This window comes from Euwallacea fornicatus, chromosome 12 (assembly GCF_040115645.1).
Source record: "Euwallacea fornicatus isolate EFF26 chromosome 12, ASM4011564v1, whole genome shotgun sequence".
Lineage (NCBI taxonomy): Eukaryota > Metazoa > Arthropoda > Insecta > Coleoptera > Curculionidae > Euwallacea > Euwallacea fornicatus.
In genome coordinates this window covers 247,576-273,450 of record NC_089552.1, presented here as the reverse complement: position 1 = coordinate 273,450, position 25,875 = coordinate 247,576, and the positions used below count along the sequence as shown (strand labels likewise).

Here is a 25,875-nt window from a genome sequence, read left to right as displayed (position 1 = left end):
CATGCAAATTTTTGGACTAGAAAATCGAAGCGGTATCGTACGGTTACTGCGGAATCGAATCTTGTTGAAATCGGAGCACTTGGAATTTTATTTATTTATATGCATAAAATTATGATTGTGCGTCACTAGTTCGTCGAAGACTAATTTCTGGTAAATATTATAAACGTTTTTACAGAAAAAAATTCAGTTACCTTTTTCAGAACTATTAGGTTTTGAAAGTCGGAACGTAAATGTTGTCGTCCAGCAGCAGTCAAGTTAATTACTTTTTGAAACTTGACGCTCGGGACCATTATACGGGGTGTTTGGTCGGTAATGCAGAATACTGCATGGGGAAATAGAGAATGACATGCTGAATTGATTTAATCAAACATACCTGTATACCAAATATTTGTTTTTTGATAATTAAATTTTAAAAAAAAATTTATTTGACCATGTTTTTCTACAACTACAATTAGAGTGCAGAAAAACAAGCTTTACATCACAAAAACGCACTTAACTTTTTTATATGTATGAATGAACTTTTTAAATTATTGAAGCCATAAAACCTAAAATGACTTTGTTACTTACCCAGAACTTTATACACGATTTTGCTAGTTTTTACTACAGCAAGAAGCCAATTTTAAACGTGAATTTTATTTGAACGCTAAGTTGTAAGTTTTCTCAAATTTCTTAAAAATTAGAGCAAGTAATTTTAAAAGTTTCAAGTATCCATCAAGCTCACTTACCAAAATTTAAGCGAGTCATTTATAATCTTACGATAGATTTCCAGATATTAAAGGTTTTTGGATTTTCATCATTTTTACTACGTTCCGAATATTCGATGTAACATCATAAAATAATATAATTTTCCCATGTAAAGAAAAGAAGTATTCGACGATTTCTTTGTTGATTAAAAAAAAAACAAAAAAAACTACAAATAACGGTAAATAAATCATGACTCATTTATTTATCGTGTTCAAAATGAAAACCATCATTCTGAATACATCTACGTGCTCTATTCCTCATTGACGCATTCATACATAAGCAAAAAAGTTTAATATTTTTTTGTGATAAAAAAACTTATTGTTCTTCTGCACTTCAACAGTTGTAGAAAAGCACGGTCAAATTAAAAATGATTAAAAACTCAATTATCAGGAAAAATAAATTTTGGTATGTACCAAATGTTAGTTCGAGTTAGGCAAGTTTGTTTAAATCAATTCAGAACGACCTCCTCTAACACCCTATTCAATATCCTGCAGCACCGACCAAACGTCCTCTAATTTGCACATTTGAATCAGCAGTGTTTCGTTCGCACGTGATAAAAAAATTATGGGTACAAAAGGGAAAAAATAAACACTTAAGAGCGATACTCGTTTGTGTGTAAACACAGGATTGTTGGTTCCTTAAAATTTAACATGGTGCTATATCCACGATACTACGCCAAATATCTCGTTACAGATCACCGTGACGCCACTTAAGGGTAACTAGCCAAACCGAGGGTTGTGCGATAGAAGAAATTTGTCTCAGCTCATCAACAACTGTACGTGGTATTTAGGTGACGTCGCAAACGACGAAATACTGATGGGGTTTTTCAGTTTTTTTTTCTATCTCTAAAAGTAGGGGCTCAATCAGAATTAAAAACCCTTTCAAATTGGGCGTTACTGGACCCATAATGGTGAATGCACCACCACGAGGGGGTTTGTTTCGGGAGACTCTAAAAACAAAATCGACGGGTCGCGGCAACATATATATTATACGTATTTTGATTGTAGTTGAAAATAAGCCGGATGCGAAGATAAACGTTATTTTAGTTTCATGGGATCGTCCGAAGAGCACCTTACCTTATCTAACGTTCCTTGTACGTCAAGAAGCCTTCTTTATTTTGGTACATAGACGCGTGGCCAAAAAACTAACAAAGGATAGAATAAATAATCATTTATTTTTTTATAAAGCAATAAAACATTGGTTTCGGAAAATCATAACAATCATGTATCGGCTCCGAAGTAACTGCGCCATAACTTTATTGTTTAAAATCACGCAATCCTGCTGAGCTGCACTTTAAGATAAATTTAAATATTCCAGCAGCGTTTCTAGCTAGATGTCCTGTTTACAAACCTACGTTATTTTCGGCAAAATATCGACACTGAAACAAGTGTTTGTACTTTTTAGAATAAAATGATTGAAATTAGAAGAATTTTTCATATGAACTTCAACTGAAGAGACACTGTATCGGAACTAAAACAGAAACTGAAGTATGAATTTCTCAAATAATTGGTAATATATTATTTATAAACTCTTTACAAAAAGTAAAGGAACTTTTCTTTCAAAATATATGACTTCTCCGAAAACATACTGCGGAACTGTCCTTGCCAGGTTCAGAGTACATTTACGAAATACTGAATAATAAAATACTGGCTTACATAAAGGCTAGATTACAGCACGGATTACAGGAGGACAGTTACAGCAATATGCTTCGCATTAATATATCCTAAAATTGTAAAAACAAAAACATAACAAATATTATACAACTTTAGGTTAGTTCTATTATCGTACCGACAGGAGGTGGCCTGCAATTCCCTTACTTTGGCGATAGGAAATTCGTTTTTTAGCAACTGCAATACAAGACGGGTCCCTCCTTTGCGTAGGTAACGAACGCATTGTCAAAAATAAATAATGATTTCGTATAAAAACCTATAGTGAAAAATCTTCTAAGGTTCACAAAACAACTAGTCCTCTTAAAAAACTAAACGTATTGTTTTTTAGCCATTTGCATTATCTTTATATTTATAACTATACATACTTTACATTTTTTTCGTGATTACTTTATTCTCGACTGGATTAGCGTCATTTACTCTTATTACTCCCGACTATACAAACAGCTTTGTAACTATGGTAGTTTTAGTTTTAAAGATGGCTGACATTAATGACAGGTCTGCTAATATTTGGTAAGGACAAGTAGCAAGCAGTGAAAATTAGTAGAGTAATAAGTTAAATCAACTAACCCAACATTTATTGGTTCCAAGTTTTGTTTACCACGTACCAACAATCCTTTCGACCACTCGTAGAAGTTGCTGAAAATTTACCGAGGACGTGCCCGTTTCATCGTTAGAAAGACCATCAAACAGATACTTGGAACAACAAAAGTGACCTTCGGGCTATCCCTATAAATTGCTCGACGTTCTAGGTTCTAGTTTCCGTATTTTTTCATTGGGATCTTTTTTCAACAACCTGCACAAGCGTCGAACACCAAATTTGTTAAACACCTTCAACAGTCCGCACGGGTTTACCAAAACTATATCGAAGCTCATAGATGCTTAACCGTGCGGAACATTGCAATACCTACCTACGTTAGAATATCAAATATTTTATTAATTCTCAAGTAGCAGCATTCCTACACCTCAAATTTTACCATATATGAGATCAGAAGCGCGGCAAAGGTTTGATACGTCAAGGTCGGCTCTTTTTCTTGTTCTTGTTCCTGTTGTTTGGAAATTATCCTGATTGACAAACAACACGAAAGAAATTCAAGTGTAGAACAGATTTAAGATCTGCTCTCGACTATCGAGATTTTAAATTGGAATATGTTGTATAGTTCTGCTTCATTATTAATGCGTCTATTTCGAGAAGGCTTCTAGCCAAACTACGTATTTACTATTAGTTGTGTAAAAAAAAACCTGCCTTTAAGGAATGAGCTTTTTGGCATGGAACGGTGACGCGAGATTTGATGAAGTTCAGAAATCTAGAGCAAAAATCAACCGAGAAAAGGCCACAAGGCTCAGCCTTGCTTCTGCGCGTTTAAGGTAGATACCAAAAACAATCTCGCTGTAAATATTTTGGTATATGAGTGTAGGGTGAAAGAAAGGCAGTGACAAAGGGGGAAAAAGTGTTCCCTAAACGTTTCTGGGCGAAGATGCGTTTTCTTAACGTCCGCGACAGCGAAAAATTTATTATCGGATTTCTTTTTTGGTAAAATTGCTACTGACGTAAACATCACCCAGAATTACGTCGCCAAAAAGTTCATTCCGCTTTCTGTGCCACAATCGCTTACTATTCCAGAAGCCTTTGTACCAGACCAATTTGTTACCCTACAAAAAGTATCACATATATCCAACAACACACAAGGATAGTTTCAACTTACTATTAAAAGTATATCTCTTGATTCCCGTGTTTACTGAATGGTAAATTTACATTATGCATATTGCCCTTTAACCGAGAAAAATCAGCATTCAGCAAAACATATCGCGCATTTGACTACAACCTAAGCACTGTATAATCTCTGTATAACAAAAAAGAATCCACACGGATTATGTCTAGCTGAGGGCTTTGAACAAAAACACGCTAGATATGGAAGAGTATCACTTTCAAATAACAAAAATCTAACAGGGACACACATTTTTAATTTTTGGTTGAATTCCTGCTCTTGAGAATCATTAATAGTCCCTTAGTTGCGAATTCACCGCTGGTGAAATGTTCAAGAGCAGGAGTATTTACAAATCGGTTTCCTTAAAGTATTTTGTGTCAAATACGACCTCGTTAAATATGTTACATAATATGTATACCATTCATACTTGTATTATTTTCACTATTTATACATACAGCATTATTTTCGTTATTACAATATTACCTTCATATTTTTTGCAAATTTTTCTTCCGTTATATAAAAAAAAACAGCAAACAAGACCCGCTTCAAAAACCATACGTCCGTGTTTTGGTTTCTTTCAATAAACCATAACACTTTCACACAGATTATCACAATAATACGTGTTGCATCGAGAGCACACGCAAATTCACGGAAAGCTGGTTTTTAAAACGGGGCAATAGATTATTTTTACTAAGTTGATCCAAGGCGTAGTCCGACTTATTCCGAAGTCGCCCCATTAAAGAGTTCTTCATTTGATACCGCCGGAACGTATGAGAGTGAGCAAACATAGAATCTAAAAACGTGAAGTGGCACAGATGGGTCCAAAGGACAGACCTCGAATTGAGTCTACCTCGCCATGGCGGTAGACTTATTTCGATGGTAAATGAATACATGTGATTCATGAATCACATGTATTTATTTACTTATTAAGTGAAATTTCTCGAGGTGTGAAGTTCGAATGAAAACGAAAAACTATGTAACGAGTTGCGCCAGTCTTTATTTCAGTAAATAAAGTACTCGCGTAACTCTTAATATTGAGCAAAAACCGGTAATGCGTTTGTGACAAAAATTTACCTTAAAGAGTGGATATGAAGCATAAAACAGCAAACGCATCGAAGAGTAAATACATACATATGAATCAATGTACAACGAAATTTAATCCTAAAAAAACTGGTCTCGATGAACTTCGCGGCCCACCAGAAAAGACGAGAACGGGCCAACTTCTGTCCTGCCTCATTCTGTATCTACCATAATTTTTCCAACAGAAAAAATGTTCTTTTGAAGCGGTAAAGTACACAACGCGCAAATTTGATAGTTTTGGTAAATTTTTTATTAAAAAAAAAAACAACACCATTCTGCAACATGCAATTGTATACGTGACGGTATCAATGAAGAACCACTTAAGTAAAGAATTACTAGTGACGAGCGCGACACCATCCAGCATCTATAGTCAGCTATAATTTGGGGATTTCGTACGAAAACTAAATTTTTATTTCAGTTTGTTAAAAGTAAACGAGAGTTCCACCCCCACCAAACTCCTAATACTTTAACGCCAGAGTGTTTTCTGTAAGCAGCATTACCTTCTGAAATACCGTTATCTTTAAGATTACTATTATCATAAACTCCATTAAATAACACATTTTTCGGTGCTAACGCAAACGCGTGGTTAATTTTTAACATCATTCCGAGCGCTTCAAAGTAACAAGATACGAGAACGAGTATTTGGGCAAGTCTACGATGACTGCTTACAAAAATCACCATGTATAAAGTGGTATAAAAATAATAATCATCGGGAAGCCTTCAAAATCATAAGCCAATACAGCGAACTACCAGCCGGCCCCAAAATGTTCCCGTTTACCTGATAATACATCTTGGGGCCTGAAACGTCAGCTACCTCTTCCGAATTTCAATGGTGACATAGTTTGAGTTTAGTAAACGGGCACTATTCAGTAAATAGTTCTTCCCACGCAATTTTAACAATACTCCAAAGTGTGTCTTGACTAGTAGATAATATTTTGATAGTATTGTTCACTTTTAATAAACGAACCTATATAGCTGTACAGCTATATGTTTCCTTCTATTTAACTTACATAAAAATAGTCTTAAGCACTGTCGACTATATTGTCACTTTCACTAAACAAGTCTCCCAGCTCTTTTATACACTGTCCGAGTAGTAGGGTATTTGTTGATTTAATACACTTTCCCAGGCTGGAATTATTAGATTTCACGGATTACAGCGGGACCACACTGCAGAACTATCACTTACCAGTTAATATAAAGTTAACGATTTTGTCATGGTTGTGTTTCGGAGGACCTCTGTCAACTGGCGGCGGTTTATATCGTCTAACCCAATCCTCTTCCTGATAGGGCGATCGTTCTATGTTTTCTTGACTCACATCCTAGAAAAGAAATGCCATGCTATTGGCGACACCATTTAACGCCCTGTATACATGAACATGTTACAATTTGATGGCTCGTAAGAATTGACATTTCTTCCAGCGATTATCCTACGATGAGGCATCGCTGCAGAAGCGGGTAAATACTTACATTCTCACTAACGTTTGGTTCACTAACTACTATGCTATCAGACTGTCGAGGTAATAAGGCATCATCATCGCCTCTACAGTCCTCCAAGAGTAATTGCTCGTTAATGTCAAATCCAAAGACAAGGCCTGAAGGCACTTCCTTTGATAGACCAGACAAAATTACAACCGGTGGAGGACTATCGGCGGTTTGAGATAGTGCTGGTGTAGGCTGAGGGAGACTTGAAGACGAATGTGGCAATTCGTCGCAGATCCTAAAGAAACGATTTACATATGAACCTTCCGCATGTAATCCAAAGACAAATCTCAAAGACATCTCAAATACACGATTGGGTTTTGGCGCAGATTTTCACTAAACACCTTAATTTTTTTTATTGTCGCTACTTCGTGAACGCTTGGAAACCATGGATAACAATAAACACGCCCATTACCCGTTGACCAGCTTGCTACCCGCTCCCCGTTCCTCCAAATTAGTATCACAGACAGACGCGGCCACGTTTTCGCCCGCAAAGGTTCTCGTCTCACTATTTCTGCTTTTTGGAGTACTTCCACTGTTGTTGATGACCTTTTTCCTTTTGCCCTTGTTCCCTGCCGAATCCATAGGCGTCGAGGTGGCATTGGGGGTCATAGGTGTAGAAGGAGGATTTGTGTAAGACACTTGTGTGGAACTTTGAGGTGTGTCCTAATTAGAGACAGTCGTAGGTCAAGTGGCATAGGCCAATAACGCACTAACAAATCTGACGAAACTATTACTCACATTGGCATTACATGACGAATTTACGCTTGAACAATTCATTAGCTGAATCTTCTCTATGGCGGACACCTCCATAATATCCGGAGGCATGCGCTGGGTGGCGTATTGGGCGGAATCCCTCATGAACTGCGAAAAGAACTGGAATAAGGTTGAGTAGATGATATCATGTGATTAATGAGTGTGTCGGACTCTTGGTTGTGGTTTGTGTATGTTTACAGATAAGTGTGCCCCGATGCTTTCAGCTGTGTGGTGATTATGAATGTATTCTGTAGGACGAATTATATGAGGTGCTTGATGCAGGCGATCAATTCAAAGTATCTTTCTATCTTTTTTAAACAAAAACGTGTTGTTTATTTAAATTTTTGTGAGATTAGTGTGAATTGTAGAAAATACAAAAAAAGTCTTCATTTGTTTGATACAAGGCAGTTTTTTGGAACCATTTCCAACGCTATCCATCATTTTTAAACCTTCACCACGATTTGTTTAATAAAAAAAGAATTCCTTTGTTAGTTGTTAAGTATCTATTACAGTTACCAAGTACCATTAACCCCGTATTTAACTCTTACCTAATAAAACTTATTACATATACATATTCGAAATTGAGTAATCATAGAGGTTACTTTGATAAGTCCACGTTTTGGCACATAACACCAATTGTTCTAAACAAGGTAAAATAAACAATACTTACAAAAGCTAAAATATCATCGAATTTGTGTTATATCTGTATACTACAAGGTTGAGATTCCATGTAGATAATGATTTACCCCCTGGTTTGTCACTGCCGTGACCCGAAACAGAAAGTACTACACCATCCCATCGATTTCTCAATCAAAACTTGAAAGTCAGCAGAGTTTTAAGTTTATGGCAAATAATGAACATGAAAAATATAGACAGTAAGTATTTCCTACATAAGTGAACATCGACGTTGACTTATGATTACACTTTCAGTTTAGTTATAAACCTTAGGAATGTCAACACAACTTAATCGTGAATTACATTCTGAAACCAGACCTTTTTGGTTTGCGAATCACAGGTTGAATACAATCTTCGCCGGTGCATTACGTGGCATCCAGATTTCCTGTTTGCATAGAAAAAGTCGTCGTAAATAGAAAGCATCAATCTGACCATTGCTGAGCCTTAATCGCAATCAAATACTTCTATCTTAAGTAACGAATACTTTCTATATTAACTTAGCTATTATATGCATTAAACAAGCTCTAGTAGTTGTTATTCTAGAGGTAAATCACAAGCTCCAAGCAAACTTCTTCAAATAACTTGTTAGCACAAATTAATGTCCGAGTTAGAACAAAAAGCATAATACTTGTAGGTTACACATCGCCATTAGCACAAAAAGCTTGACAACAAAAACCATAACCAAGCCCAAAAAATATGAAGAATATTGTTTGTCTATTAAGTTTACTTTGTTGCACGTTTATGGGCCACAGTAAGTGTATCGTGTGTTGATAAAATACATATATTTACCTACAGCCCAGACCATACGACCATTAATAACTAATATTGAATTGTCATATATCTAATGAGATCGGTTACCACACAAGTCGCGTGATTAACTCATTACGTAATAACTGAAAAAACCCCAAATAAAATAACAGTGACTTTGATTGAAAAAAGATACGAGTTAGACTAGATAGGGATAATTGAACAAAAAATATTCCGCATGAAAGCAACTAAATAAGCCTTTACTCACCGATTCAGAAACGTCACTCTGAGCTCCAAAGAAACCCTGAACACTATTATTAGGAGGAGATAAGACCGGTTCATTTCCACCCACAGTTCCTCTGTTGCGCTTTTCTTTGGGAATTGCGCTGCCTTGACGCTTACCAGTAGCTACCAAAGACGAATTGGATGGCGGCAAACTTGAAGTCTGGACCTGGACAGATTTTACCAAATTATGTTTTACGTTTCAACCATGTTTCAACCTTATTAAACTTTTGAGACCAAAATCTGATGGTTGTCAAAAGAAGCACCGCATAGAAAATCTGCGGTCATGTATCTTATAATGTGAATGACTTTTACCTCTAATTTGGCAAATAAATTGTTTTTTAGCCTTATTGTAATAGAAGAATTTCGTGTTCTTTTATGTTTTTATATTGGAACATTGTATATTGTTTCGCATATCGTCACCGTCCTTAGATCGGTGACCTGTACGCGTAGCAAAAAGCTGTAAAGATGTTTGGAAGCCATCGCATTGTTGTTACGATTCAGCCTATTACTAGTACATTTGCAAAAAGTAGAATATAAAGTTTTTCGCATGTTTTCGTACCGATATCGATTCGTCGATGATTCGGCCGAGTGGTACCACGGCGAACAAGATATTCGTAATACTGAATAAACAAATAGTCCCTGTGCTTAGGCCGGTTAGGGTTTTAGGTTTAGAAAATATTGATTTACACATAAATTTAGCATTGAACAGGAAATAAAAAAATACTTGGGTTTTTCACGAACATTTCAAGTCTATATCTATATTAGTTTCATCGAAGTTAGTTAGAACTGAGAAACATTGCAGAGGAAAAATTTTTAAAGTTACCTCAATCGTCGGTACCGTCCCTGGTTGAGAAGCGTCACTTGACACATTTGGCACCGCCACACCGTTTTTATCGAAAACAGTAGCAGATTTCTCGCGCACAAAAGAGTCCTCATAACTCAAAGTCGATTGCACAGCTTTATCACTTGTCGAAGAATTCTGCGTTTGCAAGCTCACAGTCGTCGTTTTGGTGACTGACCCTGTGATGGCCGGAAAACTTTTTATATTGTTCACATCCGGTACCACGATTTTGTTCGTACGGCTACCGGTCTCCGTATTGATCGCACTTGAACTTGAACTGGCAGAACTAAGCGGGGACTTTTCTTGAACGGAGATTATCTGGGCAGTAACGTGGCAAGTCCCGGTATATTTGATGTCAGTTTCCGGTTGATTCTTTGTGGATTGAGGCGATTTTTCTTTGTTCATTGGCATTGATCGTTCTTGCTTCTCTGGACTAGGTTTCTTCTTCTCGCTGTTTTTGGCTATAAATCAAGCTAGAATTCGAGATAAATACAAGATGTGAAACTTATACCTATATCCGCGTAAGATATGGGGCCGTCCATAGGTAAAGAATGCACAGAGTCAACATCTGAGGAAGAATCGTTGCTCTTCTCACTATGTGGCATCGATTGTGTGGTTTTCGCATTAGAAATACCTGCATTAAAAAAACATACGAAACTATACGTAAGTATACCGATTTAATAAGTAAACTACATTTCAAATCAAAATTTGAAATCAGAGAATACTTACCCACTATTACAGCTCCTAAATCAGGGGTAGGGGCTCTTCTTGACCTTCGATCCTCGTGACTCCCCGATGAAAAAACTCCACCAGCAGATGAATTTTGCCTTGCTCCACTTGCACTGCTTACACTAAATATAATAGTTATCGAAAAATTATATTAAAAAAAAAAACATTAGTATAGAGAAACAAATTTGTATTGAACAAGCATAGAAAAAGCAAAACGTCACCGGCCTACCTATTTCGACGCTTTTTGCTCTTTTTCTTTGGTCTCGTAACCTCCCAAGTATCAGTTGACGTTTCCAGATTTTCCAGCGATGAAGCATTATACAAAGCTTGAAATGAGTGAGGCTAGAAATTAATTAGAAACATCTATAGAACACGATCAATAAGCCCGAAGGAATATTTGTAAGACTTAAATTCCATGTCTGGACGTAATGATATTTCAGCAGCAATTGTAGGACAAAGCACAATTTAAAATTTTTTTAAAGTCTTCGTAGGTATCAACATTTTTATGATTTAATACTTAAACACAGGAATAGGCGTACTACTATGAGAAATACGAAGCGAAAACGAAAATCTTACACAGATTTTTTTTCCTTTACAACAATCCCCAGAATTTGAACATGGGAGAGATGTCCTGGGATACGTCTTGGGATACCTCTTAACGAAGATAACTTTATGACCCAAATTCTTGAGTCAATATATTCCCCCACAATGATTGTTGCAGCATTTATGCTCGATTACATATCGTTTTGGAGTCTACAATTTATTAAAGTATCATGACTGGATGATAGGCGAAATCACATAATTAATGATATGTGATAAATTACATCTGAAATCTTGACGACACCACCTTTGGTGTCATGGTATGGTGACATTTTCAGCATTTACTAAAATTGGTCAGAAGAGTAAATGGTGTTTTTTATCACTCCAGTTTGGCAGAGTCAAAAGTTGTGTAACTGCAAGCATTTCTGTTTAATGACACACTATCCACCCATCAAATACATTTAAATGAGAGCTGACGTCATTTCTGGCTTCGAATTTCATACAGTATACAACAGTTGCACAAATGTTACATCTGCCAAATGTGGCCATTAATTTCAAAAAGCTTTGGAAAGCAGACATCAGAAATTATTTTCGGTCAATATAGAGGGGCAATTGACGGAGCTCGCAGACTCCTAGAATTGCTAAAGAGAATAATTTGGGTGGTAAAAATCTTAATGTGAACGGATGCATCGAGTGAGACTTAAATTGAAGAATGGATTATGGAAAAACATGGGGTAGCCCAAAAGGCAAAACTCTTGAATCAATCTAAATTCCAATTCAATTTAAAATACTTAAATTATGAGTATTTTCCCTTAAAACCCAAAACTACCTAAAAGTTATCAAAAAACAAAGAACAGAAAAAAAACCTGCATAGCTACGAAAATGTATCAAACGTCAAAACAAGCTGGGATTGAATGTAACTGAGATATGCTTTGTGTAGGGAATTATATAGTGAGTGAGAAAAAAATGTTCTAGAATTATGTAATAATTGGCTAAAAAGACATCGGAAATGTTAAGTATTAAAAATTCTAAAACTAATGTCTAAATCAAAAATAAATATTAAGAAAAAATATGTGAAAACTCTTCTGAATTTCATGAAAATTTTGCTAAATAAATACTTTTTATTCATATGAAAAAATTACCTCAACATTGCCCCAAGATCTCCTTTCTCTAGCCCTATCGATGGATGATTTGTTACCCCGTAAAACCACATTTTCTTCTTCCTTGTCTTGCTTATTTTTATTACTACTGAATGCTTCAAAGTCTCTGTCCAACTTCATTCCCGAAATTTCACCAAGAGAATTGCTCTTCTATAAGTGAAAAAAAACCTTGAGTAAATTACAAGTTATTTTCTCTAAAAGATACCACCCAACTTACACTTACCTTCAACTCGTGCCGCCCGTCTCCCCCCAATTGACCCCCCACATCTTTTACACTCGATTTGGTATGCCTTTTTTTACCAGCCTTAGAACCCCCATCCTCTGATGCATGCTGTTTGTGCAGTTGCTTAGATTTGGACTGAGCAACACGAGATTTCATGTTATCGGTGGTCCCTTCAATAAATTGCAAGAGCTGGTCAACGTTGTTTATTATTTCCGATTTATGGCCTTCGATCTGGTGAAAAATAAATTTTTATTTTTAGGTCTAACAGATATTAAAAAGAACTCACGTTTTCCGACTGTAAAACTACTACATTCTTATCACTTTGCTTCTTTTTCTTTTTTTCTTTAGTTTGATGAAGAGCGTTGCCGTTTTCGTCCACTTTCTAAGAGTAATAAAAGAAAAACTATTTCATGTAACAATTAAAAAATTCTGGTAGTCAGCCAACAAAATAATATTTATTGAAATAACGAAATCAAATCATAACTCTAACCTTCTCATCCAGACAAGAAGCTTTAACTGGATACGCAGGAATGATTACTTGACACTTGCTGTTCTGTATCACCTTAGCTACAGTACTTGCATCTAAAAGCTTGTTCTTGTCCGAAGTACTTTCCAATTCTAGTGGCAATGGGTCGTCTACATTTGTGGCACGATTACCAGCTGCACAAAACGATCAAATTTAAGACGATTTTCCCATACTCTGTTGAATGATATAAAAACTTAAGAATACTATTTTATTTTTGTGTAAAAATCTTTATCTTCAAACCATGTTTCTAGAAGCAAAACGAATACCGTGTGAGTAAATTTTATATGATTTTGCTTACATTGCTGGATATGTAAGGTAGCCTTACTAGTATATTTCGGTGTTACGGTTGAAATGTGAGTCTCAGGTGTAGCAACTCCAACTTTGCTGGGACCTCCTCCATCAATGAATCGTTCTTCGTAGCCCCTGGGAAGACAAAATAGCCAGCCATCAGCAAGAGAAGTTTAATATACAATTCATTGGTTTATAACATAAGCTTCAATAAAGTTACTAAGCTCAATAATGCTAATGATTCAATAAAGACCCTTGATGAATGATAACTTTGATAAATTGGAAATCCACATCCTTAAAAGCGAAAAACAAATAGAAGTAATTCATTTAGTTAAATTGCTTAAAAGACATGTTAAATCAACATATGAAGCCTGTAAATTTAATTTCCAGGTAAACCCTCACCCCACAAAGTTTTGGAATAACCCTCAAATGTACACAAAATAGCAGATTATCTGTTTTAGGTACCTGCTACAATCGTGTTTGCTCTTTCACTTATAGCATGTTCTGATAAACTTTCTCTAGATCCATACTTATTTAAGTTAAAACAAACCTTCCGAGATATTCGGCATTTTTATAATTGCTGAACAATCAAGTTCTAATAAAATGTGAACTATTTTCTGTTTTACTACGAGTAATTTTATATTAAAAAAAATGTTTCATGGTCTAGTAGAAATTCTCTAATTGTAGGTGAATAAACACACCATCACCCTTGCCATCACCTAAACTAAACAAACTGATTTTTACCATACGATATACCTAGCAAGTAGATCATTTTCAAGCCTGTCCTTGTCCATATCCACAACCACATATTCCTTGTCTTTCATTTCTTTGCTGCGCTTGGCTTCCTCCAAGAAATCGCGGGAGGTTTCGCCAGAGTTGACATTGGAGGGGAGGCTGCCTGTAAAAGATTAAAACAAACTTGGTAGAAGGAAACTACAGGATAATTGCGATTGCTAGCTAAACCACCTGTTATAACCAAAAATTATTAATATATAAAAGATGTACCAGCTGTTAGTTACCTACAAGGTGTTTGATATTTAAAAGTTGAATTTTAGTTCGCATCAGGATAGGATCAAACGTTTGATTCAACATTGGATATGTTTTATCAAATTTATATTTCAAATTCGACGCATCAGTTATTGAATACAAGATTTATTTTCTACTAGAAATGGGATAAATTAGGAATTTTTAGGATTTATGTAGACTAATAGCGATTCATACAAGTGAAACCAACCACTGTTTATTCATAAGATCCATTAGGTCCAAAAACTTCAGAAGGTGGCACGAGTTCTTCAAGCCAATAAGCAGATTTAAGTCCATAGACTTATAAAAAAATTCATTCAAATTTCAACAACATAGACTCACACTTAGAATCTCACCAAGCTTTGAATAATTTTTAATATGTTAAAATTGAATAAAAACTATTAGATATACTGGTACACATACTTAACTTTGATCTGAACTTTGACCATATTTCACCTGACTTGTACATTTCTAACCTTGCACCTTGCTTAGTTTATACATGAGTAATGACAATTTATATCTGTAAGTAAAAACCACGAGTGAAACCTCAATATTGTTATTTAAATGGAAAACCATACAGTTATGATAAGAAAAGAAGAAAGGTGCTGTGAATGCTAGACATGGATAAGACAATAAACCACAGAACAGCTTGGAATAAAATGCTGTGAAAGCTAAAAGAGATATAAAGAAATGAACATTAGTAATATTTTATGTCTCAAATATTAACGTTTATGCAGAAGTAGATACAATGAGAAATTGCAAGCAGATCTGTTTTGTGGTCATTCCACTCATTGTAATAAAATAAAGAACAGAAAACAATTTGAAGAGACAAAGAGAAACAACTACATAGAAGGCTGATATCCCTGTTGAGATTGGACTATACCTTTTTGCCTTAATGAGTTAAGAATTTAGAAAAATTATCTATCAGGTACCATACCTAAACTTTATTTTTGATATTCTCTCAAAATTGAAGATTTAAAGCAGAATTCTAACTAAAAAAAGAATGACAAAAATGTAAGAATGTTGAATCTTATCAGCTGTTTCTTAATGATAGTAACACCATTTTTCAGAGGTTGAGAATTCTGCTTTCAATCTATTATTACAAACGTATGAATAAGCACAATTGTAAGTGTACTGTAGTTGCATAAGCGGGAAAAAAGGGAAATCATTATGCCAGTTGTTGAAACTGGGTAACAAGAAAGCCAAAAATCGATCGTTCATTTATTGTACATATGAATAAAAAAGCTAAGAAGCTGAAGGACGTACGACTGATCCCCCCTGCCACTTACATCTCACCTGATTCCCAGTAACTGATTTGAATAGGCCGTTTTTGTCCTGATTTTGAACGGGATTTTTCAACAAGTTGGGATGATTCTCCGCCATGACGTTTCAATTTCGGTAGGCTCAAACGAACTACACGGCAGGAAAACTATTTAATAACTCGTTGCTTACACTAATCTACACACTAAAACGTTCCAAAATTGGCAATTTCACATTCTAAATGTGTATAAGACCCCCGAAAGGGCCTAAAACTAAAAAATATCTATACATTTACACGAAATAAAGAGGGCGAAAAAATTTAACTTTGAGGTTAAAATCACCTGTCTGCTGTCTAGCGAAACATTAACATGTTGCCAGATTGTGAAAAGCTCGTCTAGTTTATCGATATTTTATCAGAGAGCAGTCGACGCACAACGCAAATGAAATGTAACGAAAATGAATCGATGCACCTTGAATGGACGTCCTTGAGTTAAATTCCTGTCCAGTTAATTTCTAGATAAGTTTGTGCAGGATTTTTTCATTAACATGAATAGAGGATCGATCGAGAAATACTAAAAAAGTATTTGAATTTGAATACAGGCAAGGTACAATGTTGCCACAGTGGTACAAGTATAATACTGGAGTCCACAGGGTGTCCAAAATTCATATGCGCTACTTATTTCGTACTCATTACGAAACGATCATTTTGTGCAGGTTTTAGTTTTTAGCTAATGGGTTTCCTAGCTAGTAGAAACCCAAGCTTGCAAACGTATAAGTTTCACAAATATTCAATTATTTATCGTTTAAAGATGTGTTGAATGTTTGACTTATGTGTGCATAAGGCGATGTTTAGACATGCATCGTTCAGTGGCGACAGTGCCATTATGATTACCAGCCAAAAAAAATCCAAATGTTTTTCTTATTTTTACTGATACGAATCATTACCGTCAGTTTACTCACTTCAAACTGTACGTGTCTATACACGTCAAACACTGACGGTAGTGAACTGGTGCCCATGATTTATGCGTGTGTGAACGCCCTTTTAAGCAAGGTTTAGGCATACATCGTTTGTTTGCGCCAGTGCCAGCGTAATTGCTTGCGGTAAAAGATAGCTAGATAGTGACACAATCCACCTAAATGTCGAGAAATTGTGACTTTTTGCCCTTTTCAAATTCAAACGTTTAAAAGAGAATCTAACTGGTTGTGGGTTGGTCTTTGAAATCGCTATTGAAAATTGAATAAAAATCAATGCAAAAAATTAGGGAAAACACCTGGTATACAAGGGTCAATGGAAATAAGGTCGAAAAGTAATATAGAAGAATTGTTAGAAACAATCTGAGATCGAACGAAAAACACCAAGTTAAAAACGACGATTTACAACCTCAACTAGCGTTTTGCAAAGCTCCTAAAATTATTTATTTACAACAACCACATTTATTAAAAGCAGGTGGGTGCATGCCCATGTATGTTAAACGAAAATATCAACATGAAGTAACAATGAAAATTAATTCACAAATTTCTTTCAGCATAAATTACTTTCAATTTAATTGTTGTAAAATTAAAAATAGTTTTCAAATAAGCACAAAAACGTATTAACTTTTTTCCACGAACTTTTCATTTAATTCACGAAAGGTTCTGGTCAAGAAACGTAAGAAAAATATGGCCTATTCAAGATGGAGTTGGGCTGTAACTGGCGACCATGTGTATATGCGTTTTGTATAAATTCCTTATTATTCGTAAATTGTAAAAGAGAAAATCTGACCTATGGGCCAAACTTATTTAATTCCTTATTGCATAAGATCATCTAGTAATTAATAGAATTGATGTTAAGTTATATAACTGGGTTTAACAATTTTTATTACAGTTGTTAACGATGCAGACACGTTCGATTGAATTATACTTTTAAAACGAGAATTTAAATAGGGAATAATATCCCATTCTACTTTGAGACGTGAAAAGAAAATGAACAGGATCACTTATTTCCTACTAAAGTTTTCCAAAAACCTCAAATCATTAATACCACACAGTCGGCTATTTCTTAACGATTTGAAGATAATATTAATTGCAACGGATAACCAGAAAGATACCATTGTCAAGTCGATTTGATAAATAATTTTTAATGGCAACGTAATTGCATATTTGATCTAATGTGTTCAAAACAAAAACGTATACGCTTAGACAAAGTTCAGATTTCATCAACAAAATTCTTACTTTAAGGATACTTCATCTCCAATGATTTTTGATCATTCATGTCTAAAGTCAATTTTATATTTAGTGTAACATGCAGCCCGTAATGTAAAATATCGACTAGGAAATTAGGAATATGGGTCGAGCCGGATGCATTTAATAAATAGGAGTGGCTACAAGAAATTTTGATTCTGCCAGTAAAATTGCATGATTAATATTACTTATTTTTAGATCTGTGAGGCTAAAAAATGTTTTAGCAAAAAGCACCTTTTTACAAATTTTTTAGTGAATTAAATAATTTTATTCTCAATTTACCGCAATGAATAGTGATAACAGCCTTACAATGTATAGTCCTACCCCAACAAAAAAGAATAACATGCATTTCTGGCAGCCGGTACTCAATACTTAAAACCTACCGGTATTAGGTCCTATTTCAGGACTAAACTGTTCAGTGTTAAGGATAAGACATGTAACAGTCTTACCAGTTTGACGTTGCGGATCCCATTTTTTAAATTTTCCAGAAGACAGAGAATCTTCGGGCGGCTCATCGAGTAATAAATACACAGCACGCACTTTATTCGCCTGAGAATCATACACCGAAAATGCCATTTGATCCACCACGCTTCTTCCATAAATAAATATTAAGAACTACATTACTGCAAGAGTCTTTGTTTCGGCCGCTGAAGTTCCCGCACAAACACTTTCCACGTATTCCTTTTGTTTCCTCTTACAGTCCACAGCTAAATGAAACATAAACGTGGTTGTTTGCCGTGCGGTCGCACTACTACAACCACCCCCGGGTAGCATGGAAGCCCTCATGCAAATCTGCCATAATTAACACAATTGATTTTTTGCGCCACTTACTAAATTCATACCTACGAAGATTTTATCGTAAAAATAGGACTATTAACTGACCTCGAATAGTAATACGTCCAAGACATTTTAAATTCTAATCAAGATATTATAACTGGCATGTATATGGTAATCAATAGAACAATGACCGCAGAGAGGGCTTTAGTAATATAAATGCTATCAAAAATCACTGCGGGCCATTAGGTCATTTACATACGAGTATATTAATTGATTGGCTTGGTAAAGGCACCATAACTGCACGGATATTAACTTCTCAAAAAGGGCTTTGATGCATTCATTGCATACTTACATATATTATGCAAGTTCAAATTCTTCCTAAAGCGATCAACGGACATATACACAGCAAAGTTATAGGTACAGGGTCTTTCAACACTTGGATTAAAAAAATTCCACCAGATTGTAAAAATTCTTATCAAAACGAGCCCCAGACGATTGTGGAAAGCTACGATAAGCTTTTTAAAATTGAACCAATGTTTTTTCACACTGATGACAATTATAGTGTGTGAAATATACCGAATGCAACTTTTAATTGTCTCAAATGTGTTAAAATTCAAAACATTTGTATGATGTGTGTCAGCTACTTACCGTCTTGAAACTACATTTTAAAAGTAGTTTTGTTGTATTTGTCAGACTTGTACACGTGTCGCGATATATGTTAAAATATAATAACAGATATCGTTATTACAATTAAACAGAAAAATGAAAACGTGGTTAGATGACTATCTCAAACGTGCCACAAAATTATACAAAACAAAGGAAAACGGTATTGGTAAAAAGTAAAAAATCTATCATGGTTCACAAAAAAAAAAACAAATTCCACTGGTATAATCAACGAAGATGAAAAAACGTCACACTAAAAAAGATAAAACTGACGCGTTCGTCCCAGGCCTTCAGCACTTCGACAAGCCCAAATTTAATGCAAATAACTGGAGTTTGGTGTGTAACTAGTATAGCTAGTTTAGATGCATTTAAAGTGATTGCAAATATTCGTATCAACGTTACTTCTTACAAATATGTTAAGCGCATTCAATTTCTTTCTTTCTCATGGGATACTTAAACAAATTACTTACCACCTTCTCTCTGCCTAGCGCTAACTCGCACTTGATTACCGCCATAACTGGAAGATGCCCCACTTGAGCTTGTGCTAGATTTCCTAGCACCCCTTAAACGTCGACATGTGGCCTCATAAAGTTCCTCTTTCGCCAAATTGTCCAAGGAACCCCCGTGAGTGCCTCTGCAATAAATATTGGTAATGAATTTTCAAATCGAGCTTCTTTTAGGTTCTAAGATGACCGACACTTAGAAAACATATTCCTAATACGCACAGCAAAATATATCGATTATTGCGGTATGTACCAACTTACCTAAACGAAGTGCATCAAATATAATAAATACAGCATAGTACTATTGACAAATACAAAAATATAATCATACGATCATACTACTTTTTTTGATTGATTGTTTCCTCATTTGTGTGGAGAAATCGTTAATTAGTTTGCTGCTCATTAAAAGAAGGTGCAATCGTTGAAACAAATTTATATTCAAAAATCATCCTGAAGGAAAAAATTTATTCTGTCAGAAACCCAAATCAGCAACGTGTGATTATTTCATTAATTAGATATAACTTAAAAATATCCTAAAAAATGATATACCGTTAGACAATCTAGACGATAAAACCGCAAAAGTTAGTTAACATTGTTGAATCAGACTAACAAGAATAATATAACAACACGTAACAAGAATTATCATAATAAAAAAAGCACCCATATATTTACAATTATTCTTGATTTATGACTCTCGGTGCCCTAAGCGGTAACTGCAAATTAAATAACTAGTTCACGCATCAAACTTCCACCGATCTTAAGTTTAAATGGCGGAATAAAATCTGTTAGAAATGTGACAATAGATTATACAAAGGTGCTTTATGGGTCTCAATGAAAACAATGCTATTCGTTTGTTCAAATTTACTTCCATTGTATCTTTTCAGCTTTTCAATTGTAAAATACATTCATACTAGGATGTAAAATATAGATAATGTTCTTTTTATGAGGTTATGCCCCATTACCACTCACTGCTTCATTAACTAAAATTTTGTATTTTTTTTTTATAGCCATGCTTCTGAGGGATTAAAAGCTAAATACTTATTTTACTGAGAGACTCATTTAGTAAAAATAGCATTTGCAGTATAACAAACATAATAAATGTTTGCTTACTAAAATGGAAAAAAATATCTTACTATTACGCACCTTTCAGTGACACTCCTACCCATAAGGCCAGAGCTGGAAGGACCTGCATACCTGCGACCCCTAGGCCCCCCACTATGACGCTGTCGCCGAGCTGCAGGGTTACAATGCCGTACAAGTTCTGATCCACCAGCAGAAGTAGCTCGAGCAATGCGTTCTGTTTCTTCAGCTTCCAGAAGCAAGTCCTGTACATGTTAAAATTACTAAATTTTTTTTATTTTCAATGCTCTTACTCAGGTCCAGTAGCCACAAATATAAAAGAAAGTGTTTATACTAAGTTATTAAAAATTGAAATTAAAATGTTCTCTGAAATAATTATTATAATTTCTTAATGTCATTTGTAGTATTGAAAAAGCTCTAAAGCTCTATAACAAGCCAAGCACTGCTAATACACTTACATTAAATAGCTCGCTTTTGCCTTCTCTGTCTTTAGGATTCTTGTAGTTAATAGCTTCGTCCAGCAAAGCCTTCAGCTCTCTATCATTCAAATTTGATAGAGTCTATAATCAAAAAAGGATGCTAAAATCACAAACTACAGAAATTGGAATTAATCTGTTTCTAGGTATATTTGAATTTACAATGCAATTCCTGTAATGCCCTAATATCACTTTAATTTACTTTAAACTTTCTTAATATTCTTGGAAGTTTATTTGAAATATTCAAATACCTAAATACCTACCAATTCAATTCAATGTAATCAATAAGTAGGAAGGAGTTTTAGGTAAATTAGGGAGAGCTTTCATTGGACCTAGCATCTTAATTTTAAAAACTTAAACAATAGCTATTTTAATACAAATAACACTTATGCCTGAAACGTAAAAACACTATGGGTAAACCCGTATCCCAAACCTGAACTTTTTAAAGTGAAACAACAAATATTGCCTTAAAGACCTTGAAAATCAAAACAAATAATACTTAATTTTTAAATTTACCTAAAATTTAAGATGACTGGGCAATCCACTAGCGTAGTGTAGGTTTTAATGGATATGGACATGTAGGCAGTGCATTTAAAAAGAGGTTGTAAACAAAAGTGTTTCAGTTTACATTATGCACAGAGGTGATGTCTACCAAGTCAAATAATTACATATAGGAATATGAATACATATAGCAAACACAGTTAACTTACTTTCTCATCTTTTTGGGGCTCCTTGGGCTTCAATTTATCTTCGTCTTCTTTGTTTTTATTAGCAGTATTTTTATCATTATCTGGCAATGGGGCCATGTCCAGTATGTCCTGTTCCATAAAGAAGCCTACACTTAATACGCCAAAAAACTTATTTAGAGGCTTGCCGTGGCATTTCCACAACAATGCATTTTATGCTGGCAGTACATTAAATTAATTAATAAAGATGTTTTTATTATAAAGTGCCGAAAAAGCAATACAAATTAAGTACAATCACATTTCTCGTTTCCGCCATTATTATTACACAAATACAAATTGACATTGTTGACACATCGGATATTGACAGGTACGTTGAGATGGCAAAAAAAGAAACATGTCATTTGTCGTACAGCAATAAACGTTTTCGAATCACATGGGAGGAATAGGGCGTAGTAGAATAGGAAGTTCTAACAGCGTTGCCGCCATTACCGCTGAAGTACTAAAATCAATACTTTTGATTTATATCGTTACTATAGTTCTCCTTTTTTTCGATCAATATTTTTTCCTCTAATTAATATCAAAAAGAAATTTGAAAATTTGTATTTGAGACAGTACTGAAATGTTTAACTATTCCCACGCTTTGGAAACAAACACCTCCTAATTCGAATGGTAAAAGAAATGTCAATTTTGGCAACCTCGTTTCGTACATATTGAGAGAATGGTAATAAAGTTAAATAAACGTGTTTGATAGGTGCATCTGTTTATTATCAAAGTGGAACTAAAATATTAATTAGTTAATCCATTTAAGAAAAGCCGTACTAAAAACATAACGGTTATACGAAACCATAACAAAGCAAGAGTCGTCCTTGTGTGAAATATACTCTTTATATTACTAATTGAACAAAATTCATATCTTACTAATCTTCAAAAAAATTCCTCATGACTGAACAAACTGAAGAAAATATTTTTCTGTTTGTACCCAATATAATTGGTTGGTAAACTTAAATTTAATTTATTAAAACTATTTAAAACAACTCAACTCTTATAGGCTATGCTCGAGTAATACTGGCACTAATATCTTTTTACTTCATGACCACAAATTATGTGATCGCGTCCCTGTGCTATGTGGTGTCAGCTTTACTTGATGTGGTGGATGGACATGCAGCAAGGTAAACAAGCTTATAACAATTTAAAATTTTGTTAAATTAGTTTGTAAAATTAAGGACCCCATCCTCTGAATTCTTAACTAATAAGGTTTTATACTTTTTTACAGATATTTTAACCAGGGAACAAAATTTGGGGCTATGTTAGATCAACTCACTGATCGATGTGGAACAATGGGACTTGTTGCTGTCTTGGCCCACTTGTACCCCAATGCTATGTTTCCTTTACTTCTTTCTATGTGCATTGATGTTGCATGCCACTGGATTTACCTGCATTCGTATGTTTCAGTATATAGTATGATTTTGGTTTACAAATATTTTATAAATATTCTTCCAGGAGCATTTTACAGGGAAAACAAAGTCACAAATTTATTGATATGTCAGAAAATTCCATAATGAATGTTTACTACACAAATAGGATTGTTTTGTTTTTCATGTGTTTTGGAAATGAGGCATTTTTTGCATCACTCTATCTCTACTATTTCACACCAGGCCCACTTGGTAAGTATTAGTTATCGAGCATGTCACAATTTTTTTACTACCAAAACTACTCTTTATTTTAACTGAAATGATTTTAATATAAGTTGAATTAATTAAAAAGCCAAAATTTTCTCACTCAAAGAATTTAGTTAAAATATTGAAAATAATAATAATTGGAATTTGTACTTTTTGTACCAGAACAACTCTCAAACTCAATTTAATTTTTAACTTACAGAACTAATTGAATCCTATAGTTTTAGGTTTTCCACTCCTGAAAATAATATTATATTCGTCAGCGCCGGTTATGCTAGCAAAAACATTCATATCTCTTCTACATTGCATTGTGGCTGCTAAAAACCTCGCTATTATTGATATAAATGAACGGAAGAAGCTCTTAAAGAAGACAGAGTAAACATTTAATTTTAATCTCTGGCGAATTATTGTATTAACAATTGAAATTGGAAAAACTGGTTCTACAGAAATAAATGTCAAATAAAAACTTTGCTTTCAATAGTATGTTTGGTAATAATCATTAATTCTAAAAGATTGTGACTCGTTTATCCAATTTCATTATAAGTGGAACATATTAAATTTATGGTTAGTAGTATAGTATGTTCATGCAAGAAACGGGGCGCGAAAAGTCAAAATTGAATAATTGATTCAATGTCTGGATTAAAGTAATAAAGAGCAGAAGCAGTTTGTAATTCATTTCTTTATAGCGAAATATTTTGTTTATAACATTATCAAGACTTTATATTCTTTCTGTCATATTTACATTCCTGCCAAAGCCTTTATTTAATATGAACAAGATAATGATTGCAAAATATTTTGATTTTTGTTGAAAATTATGAGTATATTTAGTGGAAATTTGGATTAACAAAACAAGAATGCAGTAACCGGCTTTATTTATAAATGGCAAAGGTACTACTGCAGCACGAACATCGTGAAAGATTACAAGAAATATTTCCCTTTTTATATACACATGAATCAGCTTGGTGCGTATAGGATATGAGTCAACCATGCCGAAATTATTATTTATCTGTTACTATTTAGATTCTAGTTTTGTGCATAGATTTGTATTTTAACAAATCCAAATCAACCGTTTTTGTTATAACATCGAATTCTGCCTTTTTACAACAGTTTAGAAACCCACGGATTTACGTACTTATTATATAAGATAGCACGTTACAGCATAAAATTTGCCATTATTTTAAGATTTCAGCAACATAATTAATGTTATGTTTTGTTTAAGGGATATCTTCGGCCCCTGTTTGCTTGCTAATTGCGTAATTGCAATGATAATATCCTAATTTTGTGTGGTGAGGTAACCCTTGTTATACCTAAACCCAAAAATGGCTATGATCCCTAATTATTGTTATAAATTACTAGTTAAAGAGTACTAGTCAATCCATGTTCTTCTACTAAATTTTTAAGGTTGTTACATTTTTTTTTATAAGGTAATAGGCTTATTTGAAAAGGGGAGAGATTTAAATGGAGCAAGGAGTGCGTTAACCAAAGAATAATGTTTAGAAACTTGATATTTCAACATGTATGTAATGTGAACGCCACTACTGATTTTAATTTTTTAACAAAAATATTAATTAATGGCAATATTGGTACGTTTTCATTCATTATTGTTTCAAGATTTTCCCTAGGTAAGTTATTGATAAATTTTATAACCATTGAATTTACCATGAAAATAGAGGAATGATATACTTTAATTTAATTATCACGATAACTCGTTGTAATTTAGTCGAGTCCCTTTGCCTGTGCATTAATTTTACAGGATCATTTATAAGATATTTATTTTTTTCGAGTTGGATAATTTTTCATGAAAATGTCAAAAAATATGTTTTTATGAAATAGTAAACGATGTGATTCTTCAAGCATTTTAAGAAATATTTAATTAAATAAGAGTTAATATATTATGAATTGAAGGTATGTATATGTGTAATATTAATAAAACTGTCCTGATATGAATAAATTTAATTTTTATCCAGGAGCACAGAAAATCTATTGGCGTACTGTGCTGGATTAATTCAACGTCGTGTCCTAAACAACAAATATTTTAAATCTGATTCCAACACCGTGAAAA

The 25,875-nt window shown here is 34.2% G+C and overlaps 2 protein-coding genes and 1 long non-coding RNA gene across 12 annotated transcripts; 2 read left to right on the top strand and 1 right to left on the bottom strand.

The window, feature by feature from the left end:
* On the top strand, window positions 1-2,179 carry LOC136342506 (uncharacterized). Its single transcript, XR_010732653.1, has 2 exons — window positions 1-150; window positions 1,438-2,179. It is a non-coding gene; the product is annotated as an uncharacterized lncRNA (long non-coding RNA).
* On the bottom strand, window positions 1,900-22,485 carry LOC136342498 (uncharacterized). Of its 10 annotated transcripts, none has more exons than XM_066288357.1 (20): window positions 22,162-22,485; window positions 21,434-21,535; window positions 21,039-21,220; window positions 19,863-20,026; window positions 14,194-14,347; window positions 13,460-13,584; window positions 13,126-13,295; window positions 12,922-13,017; window positions 12,630-12,866; window positions 12,395-12,562; window positions 10,942-11,054; window positions 10,713-10,834; window positions 10,495-10,617; window positions 9,966-10,444; window positions 9,126-9,308; window positions 7,421-7,555; window positions 7,095-7,345; window positions 6,668-6,917; window positions 6,387-6,519; window positions 1,900-6,328 (listed from the first exon to the last, which is right to left on the bottom strand). In XM_066288357.1, exons 1-20 carry the CDS (start codon window positions 22,276-22,278, stop codon window positions 6,276-6,278), a joined length of 3,357 nt encoding a protein of 1,118 aa, XP_066144454.1. In that variant the 5' UTR covers window positions 22,279-22,485; the 3' UTR covers window positions 1,900-6,275. The 10 variants fall into 10 exon arrangements, with proteins under 10 accessions (XP_066144454.1, XP_066144458.1, XP_066144455.1 ...); XM_066288361.1 differs by having other exon boundaries at window positions 7,421-7,543; XM_066288358.1 differs by having other exon boundaries at window positions 12,636-12,866.
* A 218-nt stretch (window positions 22,486-22,703) lies between these two features.
* On the top strand, window positions 22,704-25,669 carry Pis (phosphatidylinositol synthase). Its single transcript, XM_066288378.1, has 5 exons — window positions 22,704-23,128; window positions 23,186-23,306; window positions 23,411-23,578; window positions 23,638-23,801; window positions 24,035-25,669. Exons 1-5 carry the CDS (start codon window positions 23,077-23,079, stop codon window positions 24,190-24,192), a joined length of 663 nt encoding a protein of 220 aa, XP_066144475.1. The 5' UTR covers window positions 22,704-23,076; the 3' UTR covers window positions 24,193-25,669.
* The last annotated feature ends 206 nt before the right edge of the window (window positions 25,670-25,875 follow it).

Excerpts from the sequence above, each read along its gene's own strand:
- LOC136342498 (XM_066288357.1), bottom strand. The coding sequence starts at position 22,278 with ATGGAACAGGACATACTGGACATGGCCCCATTGCCAGATAATGATAAA. Across the intron at positions 10,445-10,494 it reads CATATCTTACGCGGATATAG|CCAAAAACAGCGAGAAGAAG; the intron begins GTATAAGTTTCA and ends CTTGATTTATAG. Across the intron at positions 6,918-7,094 it reads GGTAGCAAGCTGGTCAACGG|GATCTGCGACGAATTGCCAC; the intron begins GTAATGGGCGTG and ends TCGTTTCTTTAG.
- Pis (XM_066288378.1), top strand. The coding sequence starts at position 23,077 with ATGACTGAACAAACTGAAGAAAATATTTTTCTGTTTGTACCCAATATA. Across the intron at positions 23,307-23,410 it reads GTGGATGGACATGCAGCAAG|ATATTTTAACCAGGGAACAA; the intron begins GTAAACAAGCTT and ends ACTTTTTTACAG. Across the intron at positions 23,802-24,034 it reads TTTCACACCAGGCCCACTTG|TTTTAGGTTTTCCACTCCTG; the intron begins GTAAGTATTAGT and ends TGAATCCTATAG.